Source organism: Ovis canadensis, chromosome 9, assembly GCF_042477335.2.
Source record: "Ovis canadensis isolate MfBH-ARS-UI-01 breed Bighorn chromosome 9, ARS-UI_OviCan_v2, whole genome shotgun sequence".
Lineage (NCBI taxonomy): Eukaryota > Metazoa > Chordata > Mammalia > Artiodactyla > Bovidae > Ovis > Ovis canadensis.
The window spans coordinates 67336271-67361656 of NC_091253.1; the positions used below are offsets into that span (position 1 = coordinate 67336271).

The 25386-nt window shown below is 44.8% G+C and overlaps 1 protein-coding gene across 2 annotated transcripts in view; it reads right to left on the bottom strand.

Annotated features, from left to right (window-relative positions):
• Nucleotides 1–1702: 1702 nt before the first annotated feature.
• The window catches only part of PAG1 (phosphoprotein membrane anchor with glycosphingolipid microdomains 1), a 157969-nt gene continuing 134285 nt past the window's right edge, over nucleotides 1703–25386 (bottom strand). For both annotated transcript variants that reach the window (XM_069601086.1, XM_069601087.1), the window contains 6 exons: nucleotides 22420–22627; nucleotides 20777–20828; nucleotides 17569–17665; nucleotides 13265–13866; nucleotides 8663–8722; nucleotides 1703–3143 (listed from right to left, as the gene is read on the bottom strand). In XM_069601086.1, coding sequence (XP_069457187.1) covers nucleotides 2775–3143; nucleotides 8663–8722; nucleotides 13265–13866; nucleotides 17569–17665; nucleotides 20777–20828; nucleotides 22420–22544 — 1305 coding nt within the window. In that variant the 5' untranslated portion in view covers nucleotides 22545–22627 and the 3' untranslated portion in view covers nucleotides 1703–2774. The remainder of the gene's footprint in view (nucleotides 3144–8662; nucleotides 8723–13264; nucleotides 13867–17568; nucleotides 17666–20776; nucleotides 20829–22419; nucleotides 22628–25386) is intronic.

A 25386-nucleotide genomic window follows, 5' to 3' on the forward strand; every position in this document is an offset into this window, starting at 1 on the left:
TGAAAACTTTTTAAAGAAACCATAGGCTTCCAAACTAAAGATTCTAGCACGAAGTTTCAACCAATAAAATTTTTTTAAAGTGATGAAATTTATGAAATACTAAAGGGTTAAAACAGTGATCTACATCAATAAAAATACTTCAGTAAAGTACCTAATGGTCTGAAGAGCAGAGCCATCTCCCAAAGTCCACTCTGCTTTTCTTACCTCCTAGTCCTCATGGATTGTGCTATTACTTACTCTTTCAGGACGTGTTTTGGAGGCCCTTGCAGTTCCCTTTTAATACTTTATATCACAACTTATTCTTAGCACAGGTTCTCCAATCAGGAGAGAGATTTCACTGAACACTTTATGGCCCTAAGGCATAGCCCTTATATTGAAACTTCTGGGGGAATTCCGATAATGAAATTTCAAGATGATATGACTACTTATAAAGGGCTTCCCTATCTAGAAACGGCTTTACTCTTTACAGACCATACCCATTTCCTTGGTCATAAGTGGGACATCATGAGCTGCAACGTTTGAGCAGTCAGGTGCTCATAAAGGATGTGACTGTTAGCCTGCACAAGGCTAGGTGAACAGTGTGATGTGGCTGTCAGCAGGTACCAAAGCAACCCCATCATACTGAGGTTGTCGGGTCAGACTCATTCATAATGAGCCATGAGAATCACTGGGCAAAGCAGTGCTTACAAAGGAGATGAATTCAGAGAGTATGGGTCTTGCACCTTTCTGATAAACTTCCCCCTGATCCAAGGTTATTCTGCCATGATCTTTTGATCAGTGATGATTGTGCTTTTATGCACATAAAGTCTTCACGGGAGAGATCAGGCTGATTGAAAAATAACAAGCGAACCATTTACCCCAACTGAGCTACTTTACAATTGCAGAAACGTATTACAGAGCAGTCACAAAATCAAGCCATGAATGCAAGGGATGGAAAAAAACATGCCCGGGAGCCGGTCCCTACAATTTTCAAGATGCTTCATCCTCCCAACTGCATTCTTTGTCCTAATGAGTGAAAACAGTAAGATTATTCAATCTGAAAAGTCGCAGATGTCACAGCGGTACAGAATAATTGCCTCTTTTTTTTTTCTTTACAGTGTAGGAAAAGCTTCTTTTCTGTAGCCCACACTACAAAATAGCACTTCAACCAGGTTCCTTTTAAAATGAAAAGTGAACAAGTTTCCCAATGTCGGCCTTATAAAATCTAAAGAGATGATTAAATTCAAACCAGGCTGAGCTCTCAATCTGAGTTATTTCAGCCACTGATTTTTATAAAATGAAGGGGGAAAAAAATCCCAGCAGGCAATTTACATGTGCAAGCACCAGGCTACAGAATTCATCACCTTTTTCTTAAAAACGTAGCTAAACCTTAATGGAATCATAATACTTTCATAAGGTTAATCGTCAGTCATCCGTAGTCATAGCTTGTTCCTCTTTCCATTTTTACCATTTCAAATATTTCACTATTGCCCACCACAAACCTTTGAAAATGATCATTTATGTTTATTCCACTTGTTTTTCCAATGAGTCAGCTGATTTTTGACCAAGAGCTCCAAGTACCACTTGAAAAGTCACGTCTTTAAAAACCTTCCATGTTTTAAACACTTGGTTAGAAAAAAGATAACAACTACTGGTACAAGCTTATGTGCTTCATGGTATCTTTTCAAAATGAGAGTATAAATCATTGTACATCAAAGCAAAATAGTTAATATATATTTTATCTGGCAGTTTCTAGAAATTAGGCATTAAACATAAAATACCTTATAAATTTATATAACAAAAATAAATGTTTATATTTTAATCTCAAATAGATTACCTTAGGGGAGCAGTTCACGTATGAACTCCTGCACCGTCAGCGTGGCAGCAAAGATCATCAGAAATACACATTCAAGTCCACAGCCCTTGGGAAGAGATGGATGCAGTAGCTGCCACCCAAACACGGGGTCTGTATCCCAACATTGAGATTAAGGCTCTCTGTTTTGGAAGAATGAGCTGGACTAAAACAAGTACAGAAGTACCATGATATTCTCTGAAAATACTGAAAAGACTCTGAAGAGTTTCAAACACTGGGGGAGAAAAACCATATTGACTATAAAAATAAAATAAAGCATCTAACAATGACTTCAAGTACTTTGGAAGAGGCTGCTGACATGGAGTGCCCAAATCAGAAGGAATGAAGAGCTAGGAAACTCAAGGGGTGTCCCCAGGGCTCTCCACTGGTTGGGGGCTCGGGTTCCCAGGTGCAGCTCTGTGAAGGGGCTGGGGAGCAGACTGGAAATAGCAACCACAATTTCTTAGCAACGGAAAACACCCACTTGAAGGCAAAGGCCCAGCCTGGTGGGAGAAAATCCTTGGAACGAACCATTGTAAATTGGAAGATTTCAGAGAAAAATGCCATTCATTTTACTATCAGTAGCAGGCAGCAAAAAGGAGAGGGAGAGAAACCCAGCTCCTGTGAATGGCAGTGTTTCAGGCAGGTGAGCTGTCATTCTTCCTTACTGCGTGGCTTTCTTCATGAAGAGGGTGAGATCACTGACAGCCAGGATCCTTCCAGAGGGTGCGGCTGCATGACGCAGGTGTGCTTGGGTATGCCAGTGCCCTGGCAGCAGGGTGCCCATCTCATTTCTCCCCAAACTGAGAAGCAGTTCTGGCACCTCCAATCGTCTTCCCTTTCCTAAAGCAGCATATGAAGCGCGGCCGACGTCGCTTCTTGTCTTCTGCAGCAGCTCTGGCTTTGCCGGCTGGTCCTATGCTAGCTGGGTCCTTTCAGGCTGCTAGAGCCTGGTGACGTCTCGGCATTGCTGCAAGTCCCCGATGCTCTCGTAGTCATTCTCTTTTGGGCAAAGGCCATGGTGACTGTTGGTCTCTGGGGCAGCCTTCTCTTCCTCTCTGTTTAGAGTCTGTATTGCTTCATAATCTGGCTCAGGCTCCTCGCTGGGCCTGCCTGCTGCTGGAAGTGTGCTGACACTATTTGGCGTCTTCTCAAAGTCTTTAACAGTGGCATAGAGATCGTTACAGGAAGAGGGGGACCTCGGAGCGGCTCCTGGCATGGAGGTGTAGGAGGCCTCTGGTACTCTAAGCGACTGTCCTGATTTGTTCCCTGGCTGTCCTTTTTTATGCACTGATGAATACATGGCTGAGATCTAGAAAACAAAGGGGAAAGTGAATAAATAAGCTCCGAGCTTGATTCCCCCTTCCCCCTTTTAGTGACAAGCTAGATTCTTGGGACTATGGGGGTGTGGGTCCCTTTAAGAATTTTTTTCAGATTCCCAAACTTTGCAGAGATATTATTGACACACAACACATGTAAGCTTAAGGTGGGCAGCATGATGATTTGATACACATATTGTGAAATGATTACCACAATAAAGTTAGTTAACAACTTCTTTACTGTAATTGCCATATTTTTGGTGTGTGGTGATAACATTTAAGCTCTATTCTAAGTTTCAAGTATATAACACAGTACTGTTAGTTCTAGCCACCATGCTGTATTATATTCCCAGAACTTATTATAGATGGAAGTTTGACCCTTTGACCAACATCTCCCCATTTTCCCCAGTCCCAGCCTGAGGCAACCACCATTCTACTCTATTTTTGTTTGGCTTTTCTAGATTTCACATCTATGTGAGAATACACAGTATCTGCCTTTCTCTCTCTGACTCATTTCACTTAGCACAATGCCCTCAAGATCCATCTATGCTGTTGCAAATGGCAAGATTTTCTTCTTTTTTATGGATGAATAATATTCCATTATGTATACATGCACATGTGTGTGTGTGATTACATTTGCTTTATCCATTCATCTGTTGTTGGACAGTTAAGTTGTTTTCATGACTTGGCTATTGTGAATAATGCTGCAATAAGCAGGGGAGTACAGATATCTCTTGGAGACAGTGTTTTCATTTCTTTTGAATATATACCCAGAAGCCAATTCTTTACAACCTATACTAATCCTGGAGTACATAACAGAACAATTGTGTGTGTCATCTATAACTTTGTAAGTAGCCTAATTCTATGAAATCCAGGTTCTCTCTAGGTCTGCTGAGGGTTTGAGGCAAGTAGGTAGAGTGGGCAGCTCAAGACCCCCAGGACCTGACCACAGCATCGGGTTTTATTCTATTTCTTTATCACAATGATATTTCACCTGAGGAAAGTTTTGACTGCTTTATAAAGAAGGACAGAAAACATATATCATACTGGTGATACTCAAAAGGGTGGGCTTCAAGTCAGCAGCAGCAGGATCTGGACATTTTTTGGAAAGGCAAACTCTGGGGCCCCACCCCATAACCACTGAGTCACAGACTCTGGGGGTGGGCTGATTCTCACGCCCACTAAGTGCAAGAACCACTGCACCAGACTGTATAATCCACTCCTCCCGCATCACAAAAGTCTAAACAATAGCTTCTGGATGCTGGTTGGCAGTATACATAATATCTGTCAGAGGATCACTTTCCACTGTTTTTTTTTTCTGATTTTATTTATTAATTTTATTAAAGGACAATTGCTTTACAGAATTTCATTGTTTTCTGCCAAATATCAACATGAATCAGCCATAGGTATACCTCTTCCTCTTGAACCTCCCCTCCCATCTTCCTTACCATTCCACCCCTCCACTATTTTTTAAATTAATACTTCATTGCACTCTATTGGTTAAACAGACATTCAGAGATGAGGCTAAGTTTTCTTCAGTGGGAAAATTCATTCTTATATGAAATCAACTCAGAAATGATATTGAGAGACAATCAACTTAGGGGATGGGCTTCCCAGGTGGCTCAGTAGTGAAGAATTTGCCTGCCATTGAGGTGGCTCAGTAGTGAAGAATTTGCCTGCCATTGAGGAGATGCAGGAGACATGGGTTCAAACCCTGGGTCAGGAAGATTCCCTGGAGAAGGAAATGGCTACCCATTCCAGTATTCTTGCCTGGGAAATCCCATGGACAGAGGAGTCTGGTGGACTACGGTCCATGGGGTCGTGGAGAGTCAGACAAGACTGTACCCCTCATGCTCCAAAGACAAAAGGGACACTCTTTCCTTTGGGAAGAACAGACTGTTTTCCAAGCAAACCCACTCAGTCTCACTAATACACCTCATCTAGCCACAAATACAGAAGGCAGGAGGAGAAGGGGATGACAAAGGATGATATAGTTGGATGGCATTACCAACTCGATGGACATGAGTTTGGGCAAACTCCAGGAGATGAAGGACAGGGAAGGCTGGCATGCTGCAGTCCGTGGGGTTGCAGAGTCAGACATGACTGAGCGACTGAACAACATCAACAAAGCCACAAATATCGGGAGAGGTATCATTTTCTTCGATACAAAAATGGACTGATTAGGAGATTTGGGAGGGAGGGTATTGTTTTATTGTTAGAAGTCATGGTTGGAAATAAGTAAAAATATCCTTCATTACCTGCAGTTATCTTTGCACAGCGATTGATGTATTAAAACACCCAGGAAATAAGGGAACATACTTCCTGACAGATGCTTGGCTTTGCAAGTGCTGAGGGAGATGTCCTGCTCTCACATATCCACATGCTGGGCAGAAAGCTTCCAGCTGGCCTCCAGAGCTTCTTAAGACATGCCTGCCGCACACTAACTGTCATTTGCATGAGAACTTTCCCTACAGGCTGGTGGCTGGCATTTGCCAGGCTTTGACAATCCAAAGGGTTTGAGTCAGAGAAATAATCTTTGTGAAACTCCTGCCCTGTTGATTTAACCATTTTCATGCATATTAAATGAACATTCTCACCTGAGAGGTTTTAACTAAAAAATTCCTTTCAAAATGAGGAAGTAGAGTAGCTTTCCATTTCAGAAGAATAAAAAACAAGGCCTCTGCTTTTTTTCCTTTTTTTTTTTAAATTTTAATTTTTATTTATTTATTTTTTAATCTTTAATTCTTACATGTGTTCCCAAACATGAACCCCCCTCCCACCCCCGTCCCCATAACATCTCTGTGGGTCATCCCCATGCACCAGCCCCAAGCATGCTGTATCCTGCGTCAGACATAGACTGGTGATTCAATTCTTACATGATAGTATACATGATAGAATGCCATTCTCCCAAATCATCCCACCCTCTCCCTCTCCGAGTCCAAAAGTCCGTTATACCCAGCTGTGTCTTTTTTTCTGTCTTGCATACAGGGTCGTCATTGCCAGGCCTCTGCTTTTTGTAGCAAGTTGCCAACACATGAAACTTTTTATTTAAAAGGTGGTCAGAGCCAAAAATGTGGACAGATTATAAGGGGGTGAGTCATGCATGATAGGGGCTTCCCTGGTGGCTCAGAAGGTAGAGAATCTGCCTGCAATGCAGGAGACCCGGGTTAGATCCCTGGGTTGGGAAGATCCCCTGGAGGAGGATGAAATGGCAACCCACTCCATTATTCTTGCCTGGGGAATCTCATGGACATAGGATGCTGGCAGGCTACAGTCCATGGGTCGCAAAGAGCTAGACACGACTGAGGTGCATGGATAGTAATGAAGGCAGCCGGTGTCACGGATATTTATTCCTCACCTTCAGCGGTAACATCAGGAAGACAAACACACCTTTATCTGTGAGAGTAACAGTGAGAGCTGGGCCATTTCTGTTTCTCTTCCTCCTTTCTTCCCCATGGTTCTGTCATACGGCCTCCATTCTTTGTAAGTTCTTGGGCCTTCTTGGCTTTTACAGTCTTTTCTTTTTTAAATTACAGGCTCTTTCACTAACTTGCAACTTAATATTATCCCTGGGCATGAACCAAATGTGCAGGAGGGTGTCACTGTAAATTTGAAATCTTATTCACATTTCTCAAGTCTTCTAATATTCTTTTTGAATATATGTCTCCTTTGACTATTATTTTTATTTTGTATAAATAAAAGGTTTCTTTTCAAGCCCTCTTACTATTTAGCTTCACAATTTTTCTCTTTAACATCTTTCATCATTATTATTCAGTCTGTAAATTGTTATTATGTTCTCATAAATTACCCTCTTTTCCTCATTTCTCTTCTTTTTATATTCAGCCCTTCCCCCATCATTCTGTTAAATTAGGATAATAGTACTTAAAATTCAGGTCTCAGTTTCAGTCTGGACTAACATTATATCACATGAATATAAAAATAAGCGATCTCCATATTTATTTTTCCTAAATCATCTTCCTAGAATGAATACATGGGAGTCACAGTTCTTTATTCTATGTTCAACATTCATCAGTATAACAGGGTCCTTTTTTCAAAAGCCACAAACAAATGTAAGATAAGAGGAAAAGTAATTAAAAATTTCACATAGTCTCAATTTATTTTAAAGAATTAGTTTCCAGATCTCTTATATTTTTTTTTCAGCCTGGCTTGTAGAATCTTAATTCCTTAACCAGGGACTGAACCCATGGCCTCAGCAGTGAAAGCACTGAGTCCTAAAAACTGGACTGCCAGGGAATTAAAATATTTTCTTACCCCAATGGGATAGCTCCAGGACAGTGGAAAATGCTGGAGGAGGCACAGGACCCCTTCGGGCCTGGTAGGAGGGCCCTGCATTAGTCTCATGGAGGCGGGCCCAGTGGAGATGGTCAGGGGTGGAGGGAACATGAAAGTTAGCTTCTGAGGTGGAATTGAAGGGCCTGATTACTGGCTGAATCTGAAGACAGTGAGGAAAATGCAGTGTTCAGGAGGGCCCCAGAGTTTTGGCTTCTGCAACCAGGTGGATAGATGGTAGTTCCACTCCCTGGAGGAAACACGGTGGGGCTGGGCAACATCACACGTGTATGTTGCTTCTGCGTGTGTGCGTGCCAAGCCACCTCAGTCGTGTCTGACTCTGTGTGACCCTATGGACTGTAGCCCGCCAGGCTCCTCTGTCCATGGGATTCTCCAGGCAAGAGTACTGGAGTGGGCTGTCGTGCTCTCCTCCAGGGGATCTTCATGACCCAGGGACTGAACTTGTGTCTCTTAAGCCTCCTGCATTGGCAGGTGGGTTCTTTACCACTAGCACCACCTGGAAAGCCCACATTGCTTTTGTACACATACACAATTTACTAAGCTAGGCATGCCAGAAAGAGGCTTTATGTAGCTAGACAAATTAAGGTGTTCGGCTCTGAATCTAGCTTGACAAAATCCCATAAATACTGGCTTTGCTGAAAGTTTAACCCATGACTCTTAAGCCCCAGTGCTTGGGAGAATGCATCACTGTTTCTCATTGGTGGCCATGTCTAACCCTACTTCCAGTCTGGAAGTGTTTTTGAAGTTCCCTGCTCTCTGTCTCCCAGAAGCTTAAGCCCTTCTTCCTCTGTCTCCCAGCCTGGAGCAAATTCTCTACACCCACCTGTTCCAATTCCCTGCATATTCCAACCCACTATTAACGTCCTTCTAATGGGAACCTCTTCCCTGATTAAAGCTCACACACTTACATTTCTCTCTTCTCATTCCTCTTTCTTCCCCTCCCCTTTCTATTTTTGTCTTCTCCTTCTTCCCTATGGAGCTTCCTTGTTCATCTTATCCTTTCTTGTCTTCCCATCTCCCAGTTACTTTCTCTGAACCATGATAAAGCCAACATCGCCAACTCCTATCTCCAACCATAGGCTTAAGGGCCTGCTTCAGCTTTCTCAGATGAAGGGTAATATGACAGAGCATCTACTTAAGGAAGGAAGTGCTATTCTCTGTTACAAGAGCTTTTGGATTATTTAAAAGTAATAAAACTCACCTCTTCTTCTGTGAGAGTTGGGTCTTCTTCCCGGGACTTGTACGACAATGAACTAAGTCTCTGTTAGAACAAAATAAATCATTATAGTCAATAATTTAACCTTTTTTTGGGGCATATGCTTTGATGCAACTATCTACAAAAATGTTTTCAAACGATTTTTAGACAAGAAACTATTTTCTACAAAGAAATTATACAAAGGACCTCAGGAATAAACACATAAGTATGATTTTACATACCCAGCAATATTACATTAGATACATTTCTTCTAATTTTTTAATTTGAATCTGTAGGTACAGAAAAACCAAATGATTATGATGATTACTGTTTCAATTCCTAATTATCACTGAAGGATTGATCATCAATGAAAGGTTGAAAAACTGACTGAAAAAAATACCATGGTGTCCATCAAATCCCTAAACTTTTTATTTCTAGTTTGCATGAGTCATCAGGAAGATTCTTAAGTCATCTGGAAACTTTTCATAACTAGTGGAGAAATCAACTCACATTTTCTGGCCTCATTTCTTGGTGATTCTGGCTCTGGGTTCACTGAATCTCTAACACCTCTCCTGCCTGAATTCTTGCTGATTTCAACCCACCTGTATCCTTCCAAACCTGCCCCCACTCCTTGACCTCCCTGCACTGATCGTACGTCCTTGCCCCACCTCCCTGCTCCGATGCACCTCAGCCCCTCTTCCCCTAAACCACAGCAGCCCCACTATCCCATCTCCCTGCAGGCCCCTTCAGACCAGCACTCACTGTTCACGCCTACTCCTCCCATAACCTAGTTCCAACAAGCCTGCAGAACTGTGGGGCCCCCAACCATTTTTTTTCCATGTCTCACTTCTCCTCCGTGTCCTTCCTTCCTACCCTATCAAACTCAAGCTCCATGGTCAACCATCACTGTCATACTTGAAGTACTCCACTCCCTCCCTGGTCCCTGGAGAACTCACCCCTCAAGTGAGTCCTTAATGCTGCTCTGAATCTCCCTACACCTGCTTCTACCCCCTGGCCCCTGCTTTCCTAGCTGCCGCCTTCACATCTTCTCCTTTCTCCCCAAACCCCCAACACCTCGTCCCGAGCTGAGGACCTTGAGAAAACCGAAGGAATCAAAAGAAATTTCTATAAACGTCTACCTCCCCCATCACACCCCCAGTCTCTGCATTCACGTGTCTTCCTTCCTGCCCGTTGCCACAAGCGAACTTTCCCGGCTCCACCTTAAGGCGATCCCTTCCTCCTGTGCAGGAGACCCTGACCCCTTACACCCACTCGTGGATAAAGCACCAGCCACACTCCATTCTGTCTACATCAACTTTCCTCTCTATGGAATCATCCCCATCCACATAAAAACAGGCTATTTATCTATTCTAAAACCCAAACCAAACCAGCCCACCCTTCTAGTTCTGTTACTAATTCCATCATAGCAAAACCTCTTAAAAGAGTTGTCTAAAAAAAAAAAAGCACTCAATTTTTCTCTTCCTATTATCTCTCTAAACCCATTTCAGTCCAAGTTTCTGCCTCCTAGACTCCAAAGAAACTGCTCTTGAGCAGGACACCGATGCCCTCCGTGTCACTGATCTCTCCTGATCCACCTGCTATGTGCTGCAGGGTCACCCCTTCTTCCCTGAACACTCACTCCTTGGCTTCTAGGACACTGGATTTTCCTCTTTTTCTCTCCTATTTTCCTCTCTCCTGCTGGCTTCTTTTTTTCCTGGACCTGTGTCCTTGGAACTCACACACACTCATGCAGTGATCTCACCCAATGTCAGCTTGAAAAAACTAATTTCTGCTGCTGACTTCCAAATGTACAAGCCCAGCCCAGCCTGTCCTTATAAGCCTGCTCCTCCATCCAGCTGTTCTCTGATGTTGCTACTTGGACAACCAATATCTATCTCAAACCAATATGTCCAGCCCCGAACTCCCAAATTTGCTTGGCCCCCAGTCCTTCTACTTCCATTTATGGCAGTCCCACACTGCCAGGGGCTCAGGCCACCCCCTGGATGCATCACTGTTTCCTCATCCTTTCATCCACATCTGGCCCATCAACAAATCTCCTGGTTCTAGTTTAGTGTCTCCCATCACTTCTGCTGCTCCTACCCTGATCCAACAAGTGTTTCCTGTCTTGCTTATTAGAATGGCTACCCAACTGGTCTCCTTGCTTCCATTCTTCACGGGTGAATGTCAACTCCATCAGAGGGATCCTTCTTAAACCTAGATGAAGTCATCCTGCTCGAGACTTTCAAGCGACCCCATTTTATTCAGATTATAAGCCAAGGCCATACAGGGTTGGGCCACCAGTTATCTCTCTTCCAACTCCTCTTAGCCTTGCTCTCCCTCTCCAGCCACACCTATACCCTCCTCGTCCCTGGAGAGGCTGGGCATGCTCTGGCCTCAGGGCCTTCATACTGGCCATTCCCTCTACTTCATTTGCTCTTCCCCCAAAACATGAACCAACTCACTCTCTCAACTCCTTTTAATTTTTTGTTCAAATGGCCCTTTGAACAAAGGCAGGCATGCCCTGACCACTCTCCTCACAACTGTGCTCCTACCCAACTTTCTCAGTCCCCCAGATTCTGTTCTGATTTTTTTCCTTTATATTTTAAAGCCTTCTAAGATATACTTTTGTTGTTCAGTCACTAAGTCACGTCTGACTCTTTTTGAATCCACGGACTGCAGCATGCTAGGCTTCCCTGTCCTTAATTATCTCCTGGAGTTTGCTCAAACTCATGTCCATTGAGTCAGTGATGTTATCTATATAATACATATGTATATATGGGGCTTCCCTGGCTGCTCGGATGGTAGAGTCTGCCTACAATGCTAGAGACCTGGTTTCGATCCCTGGGTTGGGAAGAGCCCCTGGAGAAGGCAATGGAAACCCACTCCAGCAGTCTTGCCTGGAAAATCCCATGGACAGAGGAGCCTGGTGGTCTACAATCCATGGGGTCACAAAGAGTCAGACACGACTGAGTGACTTCACTTTACACATATGTATATATATATATATATAATATACTTTACTTACATACATATTTATGTCTTTATCTTCTAACTAAAATGTAAGCTCCACAGGGGCAGAGATTTTTGTTCATTTATATGTTTGTTCACTAGTGCATTCCCAGCACCTAGATCTTGCAGCTTACAGTGGGAAAGCTCATTAAAACCTTTTGGAAATGAATGCATGAGTAGTAAGCATTTCAAGTTCTCCCAATCACTTAAAATGAGAATGGTTTATATGGAAACGATGGATCATTCATCCCTATATTCCTACAGAAAGGTAATCTGGTTCCCAGATGGGTATTTCCAGTTTCTAATGTGACATCTGGAGAATTGCTTACTTGGCAGTGGTTAGACCATCAACTCTCTTATCTATCAACTGCTTGTAAGTAAAAAAAAAGGTTTAACTGTTTTAAACAGCATAAATTTCACATTAGTTTTATTATCTTTGGTTATACAAAGGGAAAAAAATTGGGCTGCATTTTTTGCCTTTAACAAATACGCTCATAAACACTTCACTGGTGTTGTCAACGGCTTCCTTCATGGGTAACAGGAAAAACTGAAATGCATTCAGAGAATACTGTGCAGAACGACCCCCTGGAATAAGGGCTTCCCAGGTGATGCTAGTGGTAAAGAACCCGCCTGCCAATGCAGGAGACGGAAGAGACACAGGTTCCATCCCTGGGTCGGGCAGATCCCCTAGAGGAGGGCATGGCAACCCACTCCAGTATCTTTGCCTGGAGAATCCCACAGACAGAGGTGCCTAGAGGGCTACAGTCTATGGGGTCGCAGAGTCAGACATGACTGAAGCGACTTAGCACGCACATATAACCTTAGCCAGGGCTCCCCTTTGGATCATGAACTCCACAAGTTTTCTAAGGCTGCTCTTGACTCACTAGCCCCTACTTGGCCTTCCTACAGAAACCTGAGAGGAGAACCCTACTGTTGTCTCTGCAGAGAATGGAAAATCCCAAGGTAATGCTCACAGCAGGAGATGAGAATTCCAAGCTATTGTGGCTCAGATGTCAGCTCATGGGACTCACACAGAGAAGGCTCAGGGATTCTTACTGCATTTTAGAGCTTGGTTGAACATCTAAACTTAAGAGTCACAGATTATTGTTTAGAAATTTTTGTTAAATAAAATCTCTTACTTGACTCCTATGAAAGTCTGTACATAACCAGATATGCCTAGCAGCACCTGTGGGCTTGTTCCTGGGGTCTGATTTCTGGCACCTTGGGTGGAGGGGTGGGAATCAAAAGGTAGAAGGCAAAAGGTTGAAGAGGCTAAATGGGCAGCAAAGTCTCATCTTTTTTGTTTTGGGTCTTCAAAATGAAGAAAATAATACTTGGCCTCAATTAGACATGATGCTAAAACTGGAAAATCTCCAAGGTGCCAAGGCAGAAATATTTTATAAGCATGAGTTTTCAGTATTTTATTACTTGGAGGGGTAAAAAAATTCAAACACAGCTTACATGAAAACAGTTTTTACCATTCAATGCATGTGAAGATGTCAGCATGTATTTCTTAGATTACCATGCAAACAGACGCCCAGGTTTAGCTAGATTCCCAATCGGGACCAAAGCGCTGAAAACAAAATTGCAGAAGCCCACCTTGTTGGTTTCACTGGTCCCCTCATCAGCTCCCTCTTCTCCTGCTTGACTCTCTTCCTTCTGAAGGTTTTCATTTTCGTCCAGGAGTTTCATGGGGACAGGAGGCGGGGCCTCCTCTTCTGGATCACATGAATTTCCAAGAAGAATCTCCGCGTTGACACTCTGTCGACACTTTTTGTTTCTGTCCACCGAGGCATACTCGGCAAAGTCTGTTCTGCTGTTGGCCTGTGGCCCCGGAAGCTCTTTCACACCGGAAGTTGACTTCGACCTGCCGCTGTGGCCTCGACTTGGCTGGGCAGCTGCCGTCACCTCCTTAATTTCGTTCACGGTTTCATACAAACAGTCCTCCACCATGTTTTCTTGCGAGGAACTATCCTTGAGCACTTCATAGGGTCCTTCCATCCCCAGACCCTGTTCCCCGTCTGCACTTCTCCCATTGTGCATCGTGTCCACCGAGCTCTCGGGGGGAATTCTGGGCAACTCTCGACTTTGATGACATTTCGGCTTCCCTGTGCTATCCTGGGAGTCCAGTAGATCTGAAGCCGAGGTCTGGACTTCCTCATAATGTTGCATGCAGGTCACCGTGCTGTCTTCTGAAAGAACTAAAGCAGCAGGAACATTAAAAGTGGAGAAAGATGCTTCCTTATAGAATTATTACAGTGACTCGTATAATGTCAAGTGAAGTGAAATCAAGGTGCTGGCTTTTTATTAGACTTGAGGTTGCAAATTTTACATGATGTGACTGTTAGTGGAAATCTGGGCTTCCCTAGTGGCTCAGACAGTATAGAATCTGCCTGCCAATGCAGGAGATGCAGGTTCAATCCCTGGGTTGGGAAGGTCCCCTGGAGAAAGGAATGGCCACCCACAACAGTATTCTTGCCTGGAGAATTCCATGGACAGAGGAGCCTGGTGGGCTACGCTCCATGGGGTCGCAAGGAGTCAGACATGACTGAGCAACTAACACACATTCTTGTTTCAATCACAGTGTAAACTAAAGCCATCCACTACATCGTTCCAATACAGTATGTAATAAAATGTCTTGGCTATAAATTTGGGTCACAATTATACAACATTTGTGGTTACTCCTGATGGGTTTCTTGTAGGCAGTGTTCAAGTGACCAGAGGATGAACGAGATGCTGCAAGGGGCCAGACTGGGGGGGGTGGTGGTGCGGTGCTGGGCACCAGAAGTGGGGCATGCATGGTGACTACTCCCTCTGTTTGGAGGGACTGTTTGGGAGCCATCCTCCTTCACAGGTCACTTTGACAGACACGATGGAAACCATGGGGCAAGACTGTGGCCAAAACAGTGTCCCAACGGGTCCACCGACCCTGTGCCTTTTTAAAGCTTTTCTCTCCATCTCACTGCCCCTCCTATACCCCAACATTTCTACCTCAAATTAGAAAATGCAAACAAGAAATTCTTAGATTGCCACAGAAATGTAACTCTGTGGAGGCATTCAGTCATCCCTTAATCAAATGACTTTTTTATATTAGTCCATTTATTTTAATTGGAGGATAATTACTTTAAATATTGTGAATGCTTTTGTATCAAATGATTTTTTAGTGCCTACTAGGTGCCAGGGACAGGTGAAGTGCTGGATACATCCTTCATCAGTGATGTCCAATGAGTCTGTGCTGCAGGTACCTACACTGCAGTGAGCCAACTGTTAAATGACTGTGTCTTGTATATTCTTCATATACTATATATTCTCATATATATGTGTGTGTTTAAGTGCCAGTGTATACCCAAACATATATTTATACTGGAATATTCATATGCATTTATATTTTTGTTATATATAGCCTATATACGTAAAACTTACGCAATAAAACTTAAGTTTTTTAACCTACTTGTTTTTACTGACTAAACTGGGTTCTCTAAGACCCTGAGTCCAGAATAGTATCTATGGTATGGCTGATCTCACTAGGTTTTTACATGAAAAAAGAAATGAGTGAAAGAATGAATAAAGTGCTTATCTCCTGTTCTGGGAAAAAAAAAAAAAGACTACTTCTCTTTGGGGGAGGAGGGTAGAAATAAGTGTCCCTAAGGAGTATCTGTGGAGAAAGCAATGGCACCCCACTCCAGTACTCTTGCCTGGAAAATCCCATGGAAGGAGCAGCCTGGTGGGCTGCAGTCCATGGGGTTGCTAAGAGTCAGACACGACTGAGTGACTTCGCTTTCACTTTTCACTTTCATGCATTGGAGAAGGAAATGGAAACCCACTCCAGTGTTCTTGCCTGGAGAATCTCAGGGACGGGGGAGCCGGGTGGGCTGCCATCTATGAGGTCACACAGAGTCTGACATGACTGAAGTGACTTAGCAGCAGCAAGGAGTATCTGGGCTTCCCTAAGGAGTATCTGGGCTTCCCCAGGGGCTCATATGGTAAAGAATCTGCCTGCAATGCAGGAGATCTGGGTTTGATATCTGGGTTGGGAAGATCCTCTAGAGAAGGGAATCGCTACCCACTCGTATTCTTGCCTGGAGAATTCCATGGACAGAGGAGCCTGTCGGGCTACAGTCCATGGTGTTGCAAGAACTGGACACAACATTTGGGGCAATTGATAATGGATCTCTTGATCTGTGAAGTTATCACCACCACTCACTGTGTTCTGAATACTTGATCGTCATGGAGGAGGTGAACTTTTGCCCTCTGGATTTAGACGTCTGTGTCCTGGTAGACAGAGAACCAGCACTGGCGTCTGAAGACACAGTGTCAGTCCTGACTGCCCCACAGCTTCCTGGTCTATAAATGGAGGTAAGAAGACGATTTGCTATTGCAGGTGAAAGCAGTCTGTAAACTGCACCCTGGAAATGTAGTTGTGACTTCTTTCAGCATTCACATCAGGCAGTGAGCGTGTAGATGGGGTGCCTAGGACTCAAATCAAAGGTTCACATTACAGATCCTTAGTGCATAGACCATAAGATCTTAGGCAAATTAATAACTTCTCTGTGCCAGGCAGAATAATGCACCCTTAGGTGTCCACGTCCTAATCCCTAGATTCTGTGAATGTGTTTCGTTACATGGCAAAGGAGGAATTAAGGACAAGGATAAACTACCTATCTGTTGACCTTGAAATGGGGAGGACCCTGGGCATCCAAGTGGGCCTAGTGTAATCAGGAGGGTCCTTATAAGTGAAAGGGGCTTCCCTGGTGGCTTAGACAGTAAAGAATCTGCCTGCAATATGGAAGACATGGGTTTAATCCCTGGGTGGGGAAGATCCCCTGGAGAAGGAAATGGTAACCCACTCTAGTATTTTTGCCTGGAAAATTCCATGGACAGAGGAGCCTGGTGGGCTACAGTCCATGGGGTCTCAAAGAGTCAGACATGACTGAGCGGCTAACACTTGTACATGAAAGGGGCAGAAGAGCCTGAGAGAGGCTTGACGATGGAGAGAAAGGCCTGGACCAACTCGGGCAGCTTCTAGAAGCTGAAGCAGGTGAGGAACTAGATTCTCCCCTAGAACCTGGGGAGGAAATGCTGCCCTGCTGCTACTGGGCTGGACAATACTTACAGATTTTAGCCCAGGGAGACCTGGTTCAGACTCTGATACCCAGAGCTGTAAATTAATCTGTGCTGTTCTCAGACACTAACTTTGTGGTAATTTGCTGCAGCAGCAATGTATCAGTTGCCTCATCTGTAAACTGAGGACAGTAATAATCTCCATCTTACAGAGCAGTAGTAATACTAGTAACATAATCTTATAGGGTAACAGTAATCTTACAGTTGTTAGTGTACATGAGTTCACAAACATTCAGATCTTACAGTGAGGGCACACAGCAGCCAACTCATAGATACTAACTTTTCATCCAAATGATATATTTTTTTGCTAAAAGTGGCAGTAATACAAAAGGAGAGCAAGAACACATTTCCTAGTTTTTTTGAGTTACATTTTCTTTTTTCATGTGTGAACGGTTTATTGAAAGGTGTAAGAAATACAGTGGGTAATGTAGCCAATAAAGTCTGCATTAATAAGCCAGCTTCAAATATGTGATTGGAGCCAAATCCTGCAGGAAGAGTCTGGAAAAACAGAGCAATAAACAGGCCTACGAGTTATCTCAGCCAAGGGACAAGGGACCCCTCCTTGTACCACTCATTGGTGAAGGGCTGCCTTGGGGAAGATACTAATTCCCAGGTACTTCCATCCAGGTCATGCAGGCAAGTGAGCTGGTGTTATAAAGAAACGATGATGGTAAACGTGGTGGTGTTCCAAGCTACATTTTCTGACCTTTCTGAGCTACATTTCTAGTCCTTTTGCAGGTAATGAGGCCTGCCTGGAAAGCTGGAATTGTGGCGGCACTTACTGTCTCCGTTGGTGAGTGCTCCGTTCTGCTCGCTGCTCGGGGGCGCATCTGTGGCCAGGCTGGTGACAGAGCGGCTGAACATCTCCTTGTCAGAAGGCTGCAAGAACAGAGGAGCCAAGCGAGTCAGACTGCGGGGCAGAGGGGAATAGCCATGCCTTTGTGTTGTTGTTTTATTTATATTTATTCATTTGCATAGCCTGTGGAGCTTAGTTCCCCAACAGGGATTGAATCCCAGCCCTTGGCAGTGAGTGCATGGAGTCCTAACCACTGGACCACCAGGGAATTCCATCCATGGCTTTCTCTAAAAATTAAAACAGCAACAACAAAACCCACATCTGCTACTTAGATGCAAATTAAGTGAAATGAAATGGAGTTCCTCAGTTGGACTAGCTGCATGTCAAGGGCTCAACGGCCACATGCGGGTAGTGGCCATTCTGTCAGTGCAGCCGAGGCATCTTGATAGAAGGTTCTATTGGACAGAGCTGTCCTGGGAATCTTCTGAGGCTGCCACCCACAGAGTTTCCCTTCCCAGATCACAAATGGGCTACAGTAGGTCCTGGGGAGTCAGTCTTCTAGCTCAAGGCAAGGTGGGACGGGAAAGCCCCAGGGCTGATCAGAATCAGCGCCAGCAGATAGTGGCCCCATCTTTCTCCCAGAGATGCCAGAAATGTTACCCTTTTCAAAGGTGTGTCATGCTGAGGAAAACAAGAGAAAACATCATCTTTGTCATCTGAAGGGAAGAGTCTTAAATCTGATCAAAGATAAACGTCACTGACATCTGAGATGTTCATAATCAGCCAAGTCTCCACTTGAAAGTTCACAAAAAATGTTGTGTGCTAAAACTTAGGTCTGCAAACCTTCCTTATTCTCACAAATTCAAGACCCTTGGGGGGAAGAATGGCATTGATCGTTTTCTACTGGGCTTATTGGCTGAAGTGGACAACACAGGGCATAATACACAAGGCTGAGCTACAGTTGGAAGTAAGTTGCTAGGTCACGTATTTCTTGAAATATGCCGCCTGTCTCACGTAGCAGCTGAATCACGGCGGATATGGTCTGCTCCCCAATCCCGCTCATGGCGTGCGTGCAGGACCCAGGCGGCCACACCTGACAGGCTCCAGGAGTCCACACAGGAAGTTCTGATGTAAATAGCACCACAAACCTTGGCTACCTGGCTTCTCAAATTCTCTGACTCCTGACTGGCAACGACATAATAATAACAGAGAGGGCTTCCCAGGTGGCTCAGTGGTAAAGAATACACCTGCCAAGCAGGAGACACAGGTTTGATCACTAATTTGGAAGGAGGAAATGGCAACCCACTCCAGTGCTCCTGCCTGGAAAATCCCATGGACAGAGGAGCCTGGTGGGCTACAGTCCACGGGGTCACAAAGAGTTGGACACGACTTGGTGACTAAATCACAAAAATAATAATAGAGTACGGAGCTCATGCTCATCATGCTCCAGAAACTTACGGGGAATCAACTGTTTCAGTCCCATGAAAGGGGACTCCCTTTCCCCTGGGTCACCCCTGGGCCTGTGTGTGTGCGAAGCTACAGCAGAGGCGCCACCTTCTCCCTCACCTACATTCTGGGCACAATCTAACAGAGCTGTTGGGGACAGGTGAGAAGTGGGGACACAGACAACCAGAGACTGCAGTGGGGGTGACAAAGTGAGGGTAGGAGGGAGGGTGGTGCTGAGAAGCCGGGAAGGGGTGGGTGGGTGAGCCACCTGCATGCAGAGACAAAAGGGAGGACCCCAGGGGCTCCTAGGAGAGGAGACTTGACCACTTCCTGGCCTTGGCTGGAAGAGTTCCCACATTCACAGGGCAGGGCGCCTGGGACTGGAGGCGCCTGCTGGGGGGCTCGGAACCTGACTGCTGGCTGCTTTTTTCATTCCAGACCTCACCTCCAGATCCCTCACTCATCCATCGTTCCTCTTTGCCCCTTCTTCCTCGGACAGATTTACAGTTGTTCTTGAAAAATTACATCTAGGAGAGGAAGCAACTTCATAGTTTTATCCTGCGTATATGAAGGCAGGGGCTTCCCTGGTGACTCAGCAGAAAAGAATCCGCCTGCCAAGCAGAAGATATGGGTTCAGTCCTTGGGTTGGGAAAATCCCCTGGAGGAGGGCATGGCAACCCACTCCGGTATCCTTGCCTGGAGAATCCCATGGACAGAGGAGCCTGGTGGGCTACAGTCCATGGGGTCACGAAGAGTCAGACCCGATTTAGTGACTCAACAACAACATAGTGACTCAACAACAACAATACGAGGGTGGCCCCAGCTGTTAGTATTGTTCAGCCAGTTAAGGGCACAGGCCTGAGCGTAACATGGTGGGACCAGGACACTCAAGCTGCTCCTCACCTGGGTGGATCCCAGAGGCCCTTGGGCTTGTCAGGACCCTGTAGGACACAGAGCAAGAAAACTGGGCCAGGCCATCTAGGATGCTGGGGGTCTCAGGCTCCTGTGAGCTTACTGATCAGCTGTTACGGGTTGAATTTTCATCCTCCCCAAATTCCTATAGTGAAGTCCTAACCCTCAATACCTCAAAACTGACCTCCTATGGACTCAGGGTTGCTGCAGATGAAACAGGTTAAGATGAGGGATGAGATCATATCAGAGGCCTTCTAAAAGGGGAACTTGGACAGACATAAATACACACAGAGGGAAGATGGTATGAAGAGTCACAGGGACAGATATGATAGTGAGGGCAGAGTCTTCAAACCAAGCAATGCCAAAGGCAGGTGCTTCCACCACTGGAAGCTAGGAGAGCAGCCTGGAACACACACGCCCTTGTAGCCTGCTGCTACCATGATCTTGAATTTCTAGCCTCCAGAACTGAGATGATAAATTTATTATTTAAGCCACTCAGCTTGCGGTCCTTTGTTATGACAGCTGTGGCCAACTAATAAACCAGCTGGAGCTGGGCAGAGGCGAAACAGAAACATCCCTGCGGTAAGCTGGAACTATCTGAGCATCTTTCGAGCAGTGGTTGCAAAGAGTCGGAGACAAGTGAAGTGACTGAGCGTGCACACACGCTAGCCACGGGGAGTTTAAACCTCCAGCACAAGGGCTCAGCCCAGGCAGCCAGTTATCTCCGGCTGAGTTGCTGCCCTCAGCTTGTAAGCTTGCAGGGACCTGCTTAGAGAAGTGGCTGATGCCTCAAAGTGCACACACGTGTGCACACACACACGTGCCTGCATACTCACCACGTTCATCAGGTTCTCATGGTCCCCGCTGTGCGGTCTTGGCTTCTTTTCTCTGAAACAGAAAAGGAAACGTGGCTGTAATACCAACGTGCTACCTAAAATCAAACATACACTCCCCTTTCCTATCCAAACTGTATCAATACTTAAATCTCTCTTTTGATAAAGAACCGAGTTTATTTTACTGAGAAACCAGAAGCCAGACAACTTACCCCTCCTCTGCAGGCAGCAGGGTCTGAGGGGGTCAAGTCCTAGCAAGGGGCTAGCCAGCTCTCTTGCCCCCACTTCCTCCAGGAGTAGAAAATACAAGTTAACAAGAGAACTGGGGGCAGTTTCTTGAGTAGAAACTGTTTATATCTAGAATACTGGGATGATTTCTTTCTTTCTTTTTTTTTTTTTTAAGGAAGTCCAGACAGTTCTCATGTCTTCATTTTTCTTAATTCAGTCTTTGCAAAGTCACACACTGCCAGGGGATTGAGAAAATAAAGAAAATACAACTTTTGGCTTGTTGGGAAGGGTACATGCTCTCAGGATGAGTCATGTGTACTTCCAGACTATGGAAAAGTCCATCCAGTAAAAATAGAATTTATTTTTATTCAGGAGAGGCTAAAGAAAGCCATCAGTACTAGAGGTTACCTTTCCCATAAATGTATAAGGCAACAGTGACACCTAGCGGGAGCATAAATAATTACAGAGACAGGCCCTCCCAGGCCCAGGGGAGTTGACACTCCTCTCCTCCTGGGTCTTATTTCTTCATCTTCCTGGCCAGCGGGACGCTATCCCAGCTCAGGAGACCTGGGTCCGAACCGGCACTACTTGAGTTCAGGGACTCCAGATTTTCTCTTTTTGACAGAGACTTCAGTGCAGGAAGCCATATCCAGACTTTTAAATGACACTTGGCAACTCTCTTCCAAGGTTATTGAGAAGAGTTCGGAGGAGGGTTGGCTGCCAGCTGGTCTGCACTGGTTGCCCCAGCAGCAGCCAACTCACCAGAGAGCGGCATATGTTGTAACAATGTCTGAACACCTGGAAAATCACTCTGGCTTCGGAAGGACTCTGTTTCTGTCCAAGCAAAGATCCCCGCCCCCCCCCCCCCCCCAGCTTTTTTTTTGGTGGGAGGGTTACACATTTTATTTGAAGGAGTCAAGAGAGAGAGAAGTGCAATTCTAAAATAAGACAAGATGGTTATTTCATACACAGAATGGCTCTCTTTTAGAAAAATCTGTTTCTTAAGAAACTGCAGTTCTAGATTACACGTCTTTAATAAAATGACCCCTCCACAGCTACAGAGCAGCAAAAATTCTCAGTAACTCTCACATGGTAGCAAAAAAGAGTGTGTTTAATACACATCATGCTTAGATTTCCAAATGTCCACAGATGGAAAAAGACAATATAAATTTAGACATGGGTGTGCTCATGAGAAGGGCTTTCATATATAAGGTCTCTTCCAGTTGCTCCCCGGGAAAACCAAAATGGCCTTTCATTGAGCTAATAAAAAGTGTCCTGGGCCCCTTTGCAGGAGAGAAGGCAGTTAATCACAGGAGTGCAGTGGGATGCCATCCATCACAGGCTTTTTAATACAGAAGGTCTTCTAGGTCCCAGGAACGTGTTATTTTAAGGCTCCAGTAGACACACATCACTCTCACCTGTCGCAACTGGAACACAGAAAGATGAGGAAGGTGATGAGGAAGAAGGTGGCCACAGATGCCAGGCTCCCCAGCAGGATGATCTGTGCTTGTCCCTCGATCGGCAAGTTTCCCTCGGATCCCATGGTGGGGGCGGGAAGTGGCACGGGCTGCAGCAGTCAGTCAGTCCTTCCAAGGTGGCGACATGGGGGCAGAGGGTGGTGTCTTCCTGCAGAGAGAACAGCTTGTGTTTTGACAACTTCTCAGGAGAGGTGCTAGAATCTGGTAGCAAGTTCCTGTCGGGGAGGGGCTAGATGGGAGTGGGGGCTGGGGGTGAGTCTGAGCAGATCAGGGAGGTGTGTAGAGAATGCACTGGACTCGACCTGAAACAAGTACCCCTCCATGGTCCGTGCTTTTGTTTTCTCACCCAAAACGCAAAGCAGGAGTGTGTGGTGCCTAGCTCTGTGTTTGAGGCCACAGATGTTATTTTTGTAAGTTTAGGGGATAGATTCTTAATGTTTTCAAGTAAGACTCCAAGTCTTTTTAATTATTACTTTTCAATTTTAAATATTTAAATAAATGCAAAATGTTTCACCTGGAGAAAATCTGCTGAAAAAGAAACAAATAAATACACGTATATTTGGGTTCTTTTTTTCCCACAGAACACTGTAAACCATTTATTACAGCTTTCACAAAAACGTAGTTTGCTACATTTTTCTTCCCCACTTGAATCCTCAACTCCCCAAGCCTGCTTCTCTCCGAGAAGGTTTAAGGTCAATACAATTAATGACACAGATAGTCTTTATACTCACCTTCAGAAACAGTTACCTGTTCTGAGCCTATGACTTTATTTTCAGGGCTGGCTTTCATGAAAGTTTGTAAGCATTCAGTCTACTTTCAAGACACTGGAAGAAAGTCTGTGCTGAGAACACATCACCAGCAGCAAAGAAGCCTAGCTATAAACAACTACAAACTGAGGGTAAGAGCTGTCCCTAGGACACTGTAGTACCTGGCACTTAGTACCTGGTACATGGGGGCTTCCTAGGCACCTCTAGTGGTAAAGAATCCGTCTGCCAAGGCAGGAGATGTAGGAGATACAGGTTTGGTTCCTGGGTCAGGAAGATCCCCTGGAGAAGGACATGGCAACTCACTCCAGTATTCTTGCTTGGAGAATCCCATGGACAGAGGAGCCTGATGGGCTACAGTCCATAGGGTGGCAAAGAGTCGGACACGACTGAAGTGACTTAGCACATGTGCAGTCAAGTGCTTTCCTCATTTCATTGCTGACACAAGCCTGTGAAGAAAGCATGACTAACTCCCATTTTTCAGACAAGGAAGCTGAAGTTCAGGCACTAAGTTCCCCCACGATGTTGTCAGGTTCAGTGGCAGCGGAGGACCTGAGTCCAGCCAGCTCTGACTCCGGCACTTGTGGCCTCTGCCCCTAGAGGGCGCTCCTTCTCACTGGGGGCTATTGCTCCCAGGTCCAGTGCGTTACAAGGCTTCTAAATGAAAACAGCCAATGAGCTTTGCGAAATATTTTAAGATTTAGATTTTGAAAAATAGAGCACTATTTCAAATTAATGATTTGCTTTCTCATCAGAGCTTGTTAAAGAACAGTTGCTTTGTTCAATTCTAGAACATTTCTCACTTACACAGCCTTAGCTTCATTCTCAAGTTATGTGAATAAAGTCACCAAATAAATATTTGTGTCGTGACAATTCAACAGAACTCAAAACACTTTTTAATAAAAAGGCTGGTTGATATTTGTATTTCCATTTGCTCCTTGACAGAGCTGGGACTATGTAGCCATCCACTGAGCAGCGACATCAAGCCTGCACCTGGGCAGCTTAGGGCGTGCAGTCTGGTTCAACCGGAGAAAATTTTCTCCAGGTGAAACATTTTGTATTTAAATATTCAAAGGTGAAAAATAATAATTTAAAAAAGCTGGAGAAAAAGAAATTGTATCTGTAAGTATGCAGAGAGAATTCTAGGAGATGAAGCTGACTGCTTTCTATACAGCCTTAAACCAACACGAACACATCCTAAAGCTCCATAAATACATAAACGTACAACTTCCTGGGTAATAAAGAACGGCATTCTTCCTGCGTTGGCTATATATTATACCTGTGAACGCTGCAAGCATACTGTCATGGATGGTCCCGTTGACTTTGCCTGTTTGCCCCTGGACAGCTATAACTGAAGAGCACTTCTCTTATGACTCGTTGCAACAATGAATAATACACTTTAAACTTAGGCTACAAATTGGCATCAGAGTAAGTTATTAAAATACATTCAAGCAAGCACATAAATCAATAAATGTTTATATCCAGGTCCATGCGTAGCACATTTTAAGAGGCACAAACAAAGAAGATCTGTTGTGCAGGCATTTGTGTGTCCTTTCTTTCATTTGCTCACTCATTCGTACAATGATTAATCAGTGTCTATTTATAAAGCGCTAGGTCCTTAGAAAACAGTTTCCTTAGTGAATTATTCAAAAGCTACATATCCATCCAGCAAGCCCCTCTCTCATCTCTGTGCACGTTTCTCTTTCTCTCTCTCAACAGGGGGAGGCGATATAATATAACATGGTGAGAAGGCAATGGCACCCCACTCCAGTACTCTTGCCTGGAAAATCCCATGGACGGAGGAGTCTGGTAGGCTGCAGTCCATGGGGTCACAAAGAGTTGGACACGACTGAGCGACTTCACTTTCACTTTCATGCATTGGAGAAGGAAATGGCAACCCACTCCAGTGTTCTTGCCTGGAGAATCCCAGGGACGGGGGAGCCTGGTGGGCTGCCGTCTATGGGGTTGCACAGAGTCAGACACGACTGAAGCGACTTAGCAGCAGCAGCAGCAGCTCTGCCTCGCAGAGCAGTGTGGGGAGAAGAAGGATGAAAGCGGATTATTACCCGCGACTGAATAAAGGATGTAACTCACAGAAAATGTGTCAAAACTCCTGGCTCGCCACCCTTGCACTAGAATCTGC